The sequence below is a fragment of the Chanos chanos genome, chromosome 3 (genome assembly GCF_902362185.1).
Source record: "Chanos chanos chromosome 3, fChaCha1.1, whole genome shotgun sequence".
Taxonomy (NCBI): Eukaryota; Metazoa; Chordata; class Actinopteri; order Gonorynchiformes; family Chanidae; genus Chanos; species Chanos chanos.
In genome coordinates this window covers 57,191,442-57,200,825 of record NC_044497.1, presented here as the reverse complement: position 1 = coordinate 57,200,825, position 9,384 = coordinate 57,191,442, and the positions used below count along the sequence as shown (strand labels likewise).

At 48.5% G+C, this 9,384-nt stretch overlaps 1 protein-coding gene across 3 annotated transcripts in view; it reads left to right on the top strand.

The window, feature by feature from the left end:
- Nucleotides 1-9,053, top strand: part of xpo7 (exportin 7) — a 25,769-nt gene extending 16,716 nt beyond the window's left edge. For all 3 annotated transcript variants that reach the window (XM_030768457.1, XM_030768456.1, XM_030768455.1), the window contains 14 exons: nucleotides 665-738; nucleotides 875-955; nucleotides 1,746-1,809; nucleotides 1,981-2,089; nucleotides 2,489-2,595; nucleotides 2,773-2,861; nucleotides 3,148-3,255; nucleotides 3,701-3,783; nucleotides 4,050-4,264; nucleotides 5,054-5,192; nucleotides 6,584-6,744; nucleotides 7,085-7,183; nucleotides 7,954-8,081; nucleotides 8,208-9,053. In XM_030768457.1, the coding sequence (XP_030624317.1) occupies nucleotides 665-738; nucleotides 875-955; nucleotides 1,746-1,809; nucleotides 1,981-2,089; nucleotides 2,489-2,595; nucleotides 2,773-2,861; nucleotides 3,148-3,255; nucleotides 3,701-3,783; nucleotides 4,050-4,264; nucleotides 5,054-5,192; nucleotides 6,584-6,744; nucleotides 7,085-7,183; nucleotides 7,954-8,081; nucleotides 8,208-8,301 (1,551 nt within the window). In that variant the 3' untranslated portion in view covers nucleotides 8,302-9,053. The remainder of the gene's footprint in view (nucleotides 1-664; nucleotides 739-874; nucleotides 956-1,745; nucleotides 1,810-1,980; nucleotides 2,090-2,488; nucleotides 2,596-2,772; nucleotides 2,862-3,147; nucleotides 3,256-3,700; nucleotides 3,784-4,049; nucleotides 4,265-5,053; nucleotides 5,193-6,583; nucleotides 6,745-7,084; nucleotides 7,184-7,953; nucleotides 8,082-8,207) is intronic.
- The last annotated feature ends 331 nt before the right edge of the window (nucleotides 9,054-9,384 follow it).

The window sequence follows — 9,384 nt, the reverse complement described above, 5'->3', positions numbered from 1 at the left end:
CTCAGTGTGTGTGAGAGCTGACAGGTGTGTGTTTACTCTGTCCTCAGTGTGTGTGTGTGTGTGTGTGTGTGTGTGTGTGTGAGAGCTGACAGGTGTGTGTTTATTGTGTCCTCAGTGTGTGTGAGAGCTGACAGGTGTGTGTTTACTCTGTCCTCAGTGTGTGTGTGTGTGAGCTGACAGGTGTGTGTTTATTGTGTCCTCAGTGTGTGTGAGAGCTGACAGGTGTGTGTTTATTGTGTCCTCAGTGTGTGTGTGAGCTGATAGGTGTGTGTTTATTCTGTCATCAGTGTGTGTGTAAACTGACAAGTGTGTTTGTGTCTTCAGTGTGTGTGAGAGCTGACAGGTGTGTGTTTATTCTGTCCTCAGTGTGTGTGTGAGCTGACAGGTGTGTGTTTATTCTGTCCTCAGTGTGTGTGTGAGAGCTGACAGGTGTGTGTTTATTGTGTCCTCAGTGTGTGTGTGAGCTGACAGGTGTGTGTGTGAGAGCTGACAGGTGTGTGTTTATTCTGTCCTCAGTGTGTGTGTGTGTGTGTGTGTGTGTGTGAGAGCTGACAGGTGTGTGTTTATTCTGTCCTCAGTGTGTGTGTGAGCTGACAGGTGTGTGTTTATTCTGTCCTCAGTGTGTGTGTGAGAGCTGACAGGTGTGTGTTTATTGTGTCCTCAGTTATACCGCCGTCTGTCTGAAGTCCTGGGGCTGAATGATGAGACGATGGTACTCAGCGTTTTCATTGGGAAAATGTGAGTGATGCAGGATGTGTCCGACACTCTGACATCGCCCTCGGGCTTGTTTTAGTCTTCTGCCTATAACATGCTATAAAATGTGTGTCTTTGGAACAGGTCGTGTATTAACCAAATGTTATGTCTCTGGTTATAGAATCACCAATCTGAAATACTGGGGACAGTGTGAACCAATCACGTCGAAGACACTACAGCTCCTGAACGACCTGTCCATCGGATATCCTGACACAGGCCAAACGTGCTGTTACCCTTGTCTCTGGTCCATTGTGTGATATCACATGAGAGCGTGTGTATATGTGTGTGTGCAGAATCAGTGATGCTGAGTGTTAGTGTGTGTGTGTTTGTGTGTGTGAGTGAGAGAGTGAGTGCTTTATCAGTCACTGGGTGTGTGAGACAGACAGACAGAGAGAGAGCGACAGAGAGAGAGTGAGAGTGTGCTATATTAGTCAGGGTGTATGTGTGTGAGAGAGAGTGTGCTATATCAGTCATGTTGAGTGTGTGTGTGTGTTGTATCAGTTGTGTTGAGTGTGTGAGAGTGCTATATCAGTTGCGTTGAGTGTGTGAGAGTACTGTATCAGTTGTGTTGAGTGTGTGTGTGTGTGTTGTATCAGTTGTGTTGAGTGTGTGTGTGTTGTATCAGTTGTGTTGAGTGTGTGTGTGTGTGTTGTATCAGTTGTGTTGAGTGTGTGTGTGCGAGAGTGCTGTATCAGTTGTGTTGAGTGTGTGTGTGCGAGAGTGCTGTATGAGTTGTGTTGAGTGTGTGTGTGTTGTATCAGTTGTATTGAGTGTGTGAGAGTGCTGTATCAGTTGCGTTGAGTGTGTGAGAGTACTGTATTAGTTGTGTTGAGTGTGTGTTTGTGTTGTATCAGTTGTGTTGAGTGTGTGTGTGCGAGAGTGCTGTATGAGTTGTGTTGAGTGTGTGTGTGCGTATGTTTGTGTGTTGTATGAGTTGTGTTGAGTGTGTGTGTGTCAATAGTGTGCTTATTTCCTTGACTGTGTGTGTGTACATATAGCAGTGTAAGGAAGCTGGTGAAGCTAAGCGCGGTCCAGTTCATGTTGAATAACCACACGGTGAGAACATCTCCCTGTTCACGGCTGTACACCTCCCCTCTCCCTTTTCACTTAAATCCATTCACTGTCTGACCCTGAGACAGCCGGGGGGGGGCGGTTTAATGGACTTGTACTGATACTTCACCTCCGCGTCAGCTGAGTTTTCTCTGCTCCTGATTCCCTCTCTGACAGAGTGAGCACTTTTCTTTCCTCGGAGTGAACAACCAGTCCAACCTCAGCGACATGAGGTGTCGGACCACTTTCTACACGGCGCTGGGTCGACTGCTCATGGTGGACCTGGGTGAGTGCTTTCATCCTGCCCCGGTCCAAACCCAGTCCCACAGGACTGAACCTCAGAGCTAGTTCTGATAGTTTAGGGAAATATATGGGTAGGTGTGTGTGTGTGTGTGTGTGTGGTGTTTGATGGTGAGTACACTCACTAACGGGTTTGCTCTGCGTTTTGGTGAAGTGTATTTCTCTCTGTGTCTGTGTCTGACTGTGTGTGTGTGTGTGTGTGTGTGTGTGTGTGTGTCTGACTGTGTGTGTGTGTGTGTGTGTGTGTGTCTGACTGTGTGTGTGTGTGTGTGTGTCTGTGTCTGTGTCTGACTGTGTGTGTGTGTGTGTCTGTGTCTGTGTCTGTGTCTGACTGTGTGTGTGTGTGTGTGTGTGTGTGTGTGTGTGTTCTGTGCGTGCACTCCAGGTGAGGATGAGGATCAGTTCGAGCAGTTCATGCTTCCTCTGACTGCTGCGTTCGAGGCCGTGGCTCAGATGTTCAGCACAAACACCCTGAACGAACAGGAAGCCAAAGTGAGTGACTGTGACGCAGCTGAGAGCTCAGCTCTGTTATGAGTGAACGCTTCTGTATCTGTGGCGTGTCGGGAGCGAGCTGCTCCTCTCTGCTCCTCTCTGCTCCGGTAGGGGCGGAGGTCAGAGAACAGAGGTTAACGTAGAGAAAACTGACAGTCTCTTCTCCCTCCCTGTCAGAGGACGCTGGTTGGCCTGGTGAGAGACCTCAGAGGAATTGCCTTCGCTTTCAATGCAAAAACCAGTTTCATGATGCTGTTTGACTGGATGTATCCTTTCTCTGTGCCCTCACGCCTGTGGAAACACCAGACCTGTGTCCCGTGTGACCTTTCAGGACACCGCTGTTCACCTGTGGTTTTGATCTTTTTGGGATGTAGTATGTTCATCAACATTTGTAACAACAGTGGAGGAAAGGCCTCACACCTGTAAATCAAACGGTGATTTTCCCTTTTCAGTATGAAAACCACAGACTCATCATTGTTCATAACACATTGTTAGAAATAGGCTGTAAAAAAAACAGGCTGTTTTCTCCTTAACCGGACTCTCGCTGGACAGATACCCGTCTTACATGCCCATCCTACAGCGAGCCATAGAGCTCTGGTACCATGTGCCCGCCTGCACTACGCCGGTGCTCAAACTAATGGCAGAACTGGTCCACAACAGGTACGATGCTTCCCCTCTGACTGACCAGAGCCGGTCACCAGCCAGTACTGCCTCAGAATGAGACAGGGTGTGACGTTGTCTGTCAAAAAATATTTTCAGTTCTCTTTCCATCTTTACTGTGAACTGTCTGTCAGCTCTGTGGTCTGGCCTCTCTCTCCCTCTCCCTCTCTCTCTCCCTCTCTCTCTCCCTCTCTCTCTCCCTCTCTCTCTCCCTCTCTCTCTCTCTCTCTCTCCCTCTCCCTCTCCCTCTCTCTCCCTCTCTCTCTCTCCCTCTCCCCCTCTCTCTCCCTCTCTCTCTCTCCCTCTCCCTCTCCCTGTCTCTCTCTCTCTCTCTCTCCCTCTCTCTCTCTCCCTCCCTCTCTCTTTCTCTCTCTCTCTCTCTCCCTCCCTCTCCCTCTCCCTCTCTCTCTCTCTCTCTCTCTCTCTCTCTCTCTCTCTCTCACAGGTCGCAGAGATTACAGTTCGATGTGTCATCACCAAATGGGATCCTGCTCTTCAGAGAAACAAGCAAGATGATCACGACCTATGGTAAGTTTGACTGAAATGGGGCTGAATTGTGGGCAGGGCTATGGGAAGGATTGTGGGTGTGGCCATGGCTGGGTCTGATCACGACCTATGGTAAGTTTGACTGGTTGTCAAAACGGTTGCCATGCGGCTGATCTTGGCCTAAAACAACGACGAAAAAATGTGTCATAGATATTAAAAATTAAAGGTTTTTTTTTCTCAGACGCGTTTTCCTCTCTCTCTCTCTCTCTCTCTCTCTCTCTCTCTCTCTCTCTCTCGGTCCCTCTCAGGGAACCGGGTCCTGACCCTGGGGGAGGTGCCGAAGGACCAGGTCTATGCACTCAAACTGAAGGGAATCTCCATCTGCTTCTCCATGCTCAAGGCCGTGCTCAGCGGGAACTACGTCAACTTCGGCGTCTTCCGTCTCTATGGCGACGACGCCCTGGACAACGCCTTACAGACCTTCATCAAACTCCTCTTGTCCATTCCTCACAGCGACCTGCTGGTGAGGACCCTCCCTTCACCTGCCAGCAGGGCCTTCCTCAGACTCAGGATTTCTCTGTCAGCCAGATAACTGATATCCCTAATCAAACCGTGTCCATATTGTCTGGCCAACAGAGAAATCTGTCTTTGTGGACAAAGCGTCTCATCGCCCTGTCTCTCTGGGACTGAACGCTGTCTGTGTACTGAGTGTGTGCTGATTGGTTTGTCTTTGCCGTGTACTGTGTGTATTGGTTTGTTTTTGCTGTGTACTGTGTGTGTGCTGGTTGGTTTTTCTTTACTGTATACTGTGTGTGTTGGTGTGTTTTTGCTGTGTGTACTGTGTGTGTCAGTGTGTTTTTGCTGTATACAGTGTGTGTTGGTGTGTTTTTGCTGTGTGTACTGTGTGTGTCAGTGTGTTTTTGCTGTGTACTGTGTGTGTCGGCGTGTTTTTGCTGTGTACTGTGTGTGTCGGCGTGTTTTTGCTGTGTACTGTGTGTGTTGGTGTGTTTTTGCTGTGTACTGTGTGTATTGGTTTGTCTTTGCTGTGTACTGAGTGTGTGCTGATTGGTTTGTCTTTGCTGTGTACTGTGTGGATTGGTTTGTCTTTGCTGTGTACTGTGTGTGTGCTGGTTGGTTTGTCTTTACTGTATACTGTGTGTGTTGGTGTGTTTTTGCTGTGTGTACTGTGTGTGTTGGTTTGTCTTTGCTGTATACGGTGTGTGTTGGTGTGTTTTTGCTGTGTGTACTGTGTGTGTGTCGGTGTGTTTTTGCTGTGTGTACTGAGTGTGTCCTGGTTGGTTTGTCTTTGCAGGATTATCCTAAACTCAGCCAGTCTTACTACTCTCTGTTGGAGGTGCTCACTCAAGACCATATGAATTTCATCGCCAGCCTGGAGCCTCATGTGGTCATGTACATCCTGTCCTCCATATCTGAGGGACTGACTGCACTGGGTAAGAACCAGGCCTTTTCTGCACGACCCTGGTCATTAAGAGACCGTCACAGACACTGTGCTGTGCACTGACTTACCCGCTGATACAGAGAGCTAAACCACTGGACCACAGACCTGGACAGAATAAGTGTGTGAATGTCTGAGCCCTGTTCTAATTGTCCTCATTGCTTCCTTTCCTCCTGACCCTGTTCTCTTACTGCACAGGATAAATACTGCAGTTTTAATGAAGACCCTGTAAAATATTTGTGTAATGTTTGATGTTCACTCTCACACATTCAGGCCTGTTAGAATTGTAGTAATTTAAGTCGAACACAAGATAAAGCAACCAGTAGCCTGACCATGCAAACAATCACTTGAGACATCAACTCTAAAGGTTATAACGTAGCCTTGGATGTTATCTTACCTTTCCGCTGGCTAACAGACGTGTCGGTGCTCTTTCCGTTCTGGGCTGGTGAAGAGATTTCCCTGTGAATGTCAGGCATAAGACTGTTGTACTGTTACATCTCAGTAAAAAAAAGCCCCGTGTCACTAACAAAATGGACAGTGAGTGAGAGGATAAAGTTAAAAAAAAAGCCCCGTGTCACTAACAAAATGGACAGTGAGTGAGAGGATAAAGTTAAAAAAAAAGCCCCGTGTCACTAACAAAATGGACAGTGAGTGAGAGGATAAAGTTAAAAAAAAGCCCCGTGTCACTAACAAAATGGACAGTGAGTGAGAGGATAAAGTTAAAAAAAAGCCCCGTGTCACTAACAAAATGGACAGTGAGTGAGAGGATAAAGTTAAAAAAAGCCCCGTGTCACTAACAAAATGGACAGTGAGTGAGAGGATAAAGTTAAAAAAAAGCCCCGTGTCACTAACAAAATGGACAGTGAGTGAGAGGATAAAGTTAAAAAAAGTCTTTTATTTCCTTATTGCCGTTTTCGTCAGCAGTTGTAGAATAGCTGTATTCACAGATGGTGCTGTTCGATGGTGGAGAATCTTTTCAGTGGAAGCATAGTTTGGCCTTTGCTAAAATATATCACAAAAGTTTCAAGTTTAAGTTTATTTAAAGCCCAGTATCACTGTTTACAGTCTCAAAGGGCTTTACATGCCCACAGGATTACGACAGACAGAGCAGGGTGGCACCCCCTGACTTGATCCTCATAGCGGGCAAGAAAAAACTCCTCAAAAAACCCAGATGCTAGGGAACAATAGGAGAAATCTTGAGAAGGACCACAGAGAGAGGAGACCCCTTCTAGGCCAACCCAGTGGGCAAATTACAAACAAAAACAGGAGGCATTTGATGGGCCAAGAACACTGATCCAGGGCCAGTTTTTTTTTGCCAGTTGCCAGGCCCTGCCGTAGATGTGTGTGAGTGTTTCTCGCCTGACGGCGTGTTCTCCCTCCTCACAGACACCATGGTGTGTACAGGCTGCTGTTCCAGCCTGGACCACATTGTGACCTACCTGTTCAAGCAGCTGTCACGCAGCACCAAGAAACGGACCGCGCCCATGTCGCAGGAGAGCGACCGCTTCCTGCACATCATGCAGCAGCATCCGGAGATGATCCAGCAGGTCAGAGCCCCGCCCTCTCACCTCCTCTCTCGTTAGCGCTGTACCGACCGCTGGGCCATATTACGCTCTTTTGGTTTTTTTTTCTCTCTCTCTCTTCTCAAAAGCATGAGTGGATAAGTTGCTGTCGGTTTGTGTTGTGCTGTACACCAGTCATGCTGCTCTGTAGCACCAATGAATGTACTGTGTTTACCCTCTGCGTGGCCACTAGAGGGCGCTCCCATCTTTTTAGTGAGGAGATAGTGAGTGTGTATGTATCCTGTGATCTTTTAGGGTAAGACAGATGAATGAATGAATGAATGAACTGGTTTTCATGAAGCTCTGTTTTTAATCTCTGGTCCAGATGCTGTCCACCGTGCTGAATATAATTATATTCGAGGACTGTCGGAACCAGTGGTCCATGTCCCGGCCTTTACTCGGCCTGATCCTGCTCAATGAAAAGGTCAGTCTTTGGGCCGTGACCCCTGGGCACTGCTTTGACTCAAATGGTTTTGACTGGATGTGAACAGCATGGCAGTAACAGGGCAAAACTGAATGTTCACCTGTGTATAAAAACAGAAGTCTGATTTAAGGTCTGAAGTAGTATTTGCCAACCACTGCCCTCAAGGCCAGTCTACTGTCAGCCTCACTCTCACAATCACAAACCTTATTATAAACGGGTTTCATCCTGACCCTGGATCTCCCAGTCTACTGTCAGCCTCACTCTCACAAACACAAACCTTATCATAAATGGGTTTCATCCTGACCCTGGATCTCCCAGTCTACTGTCAGCCTCACTCTCACAGTCACAAACCTTATTATAAACGGGTTTCATCCTGCCCCTGGATCTCCCAGTCTACTGTCAGCCTCACTCTCACAATCACAAACCTTATTATAAACGGGTTTCATCCTGCCCCTGGATCTCCCAGTCTACTGTCAGCCTCACTCTCACAATCACAAACCTTATCATAAATGGGTTTCATCCTGACCCTGGATCTCCCAGTCTACTGTCAGCCTCACTCTCACAATCACAAACCTTATCATAAACGGGTTTCATCCTGCCCCTGGATCTCCCAGTGGACATGGATACGATACAATGCACTGCATCAAATGTTGCATTCAGACTTAAAACTCTGCTCTGTGATGGTAACCAGCGTGTGCATGTGTGTGTGTTTGTATTGATGTGTGTGTGTGTATTGGTGTGTATTGATGTGTGTTTGTGTGTGTGTGCAGTATTTTGCAGACTTGAGGAACAGCATTGTGAACAGTCAGCCTCCGGAGAAACAGCAGGCTATGCACTTGTGTTTTGAGAACCTGATGGAGGGGATAGAGCGTAACTTACTGACCAAAAACAGAGACAGGTCAGACACGCTGATGTTTCCTCACTCCTGCCCTGTCCTTTAGACACCTCACTCATTAATACACACTGCACACAGGCCTGTTCTCCGTCTGACGCTCATAAACCTCACGCTCTCCTTTTTCCCCAGGTTCACGCAAAATCTTTCAGTATTCCGAAGAGAAGTCAATGACTCCATGAAGAATTCCACGTACGGGATAAACAGCAACGACATGATGAGCTGACATTCCACAGAGCGGCAGACCACGTCTGCTTCCCCTCGACACCCCCCCCCCCCCCCGCCTCCCCCTACTCCGCCCGGCCCGGAGGCTGCGCCAGCCCGCGCCTCCCGTCTCCCGCACCCCATGCCCACCTCCACACGCCCTCACAGGCTTCCCTCTGCCCCCTCGCCCATTTTTATACATACACATATAAATATATACATATTTTAATGCCAGTTTCCAGAGCGCCAGTCTTCTGACTGCACGGCGTGTGTGCCCGGAACCAGCGCCCAGGGGGCGGGAGGGACAGCGGCCCGAGGCAGGGTCGGGGGTGTCGGAAGGCACCGGCACGGACTTTAGAGCGGACGGCGTTCTTCCAGCTGGGTGGAGCGCCGGGTGGAGGAGGTGGGAGTTTGGGGGAGGGGTAGAGGGCGGGGCATAGGGCCAGGGGCTGGTGTTTGTAGTGCTCTGCTTCTGCCTGCCTTGTATAGAAACACAAGAAAAAAAAAAAAAGTGTACATTTTTTTTCATAACATTTTCAACAATGTTTATAATGATTCAATTTAAAGAAAAAAAAACAAACAAACAAAAAAAAAACAAAAACAAAATGAGAAAATGGGTGTGATTGACATTTTTACAGTCTAGTAAGTTAGTGCAACTGTGCTGAAGTTTGGGTTTGACTGTATGGGAAGATGAAAAAGAGAAACCTTTATCCAGGTGTCAGTGGGGATGTTGGGGAGAGTGTTGTGAGGAGCGGAGAAGAGAGGACCACATGTGGTTGAGTGATGTGCAGCCTGGGACATTTTGTATATACACAACTCCCCGCTGCCTCTGGGACCGGGCAGAGAAGAGTGTGAGTGTGTGTGTGTGTGTGTGTGTGTGTGTGTGAGGGACCGGGGTGGGGGGGGGGGGGGGGGGGTACACCGGCTCAGACGTGCGTCGCCCGTTTTTCTCCCGTGAGGCTGCACGGGCTCTTCCTCCCACCATCGCCACGCCCCTCGGCTTCCAGGAGTCGCCGTCTGTTTCGCCCGTCACAGACCTGGCTGAGCCCCGGGGTCACGCCTCTCGCTTTTCTCACGGTAACAGTGCTGATCCAGGATCAGCAGC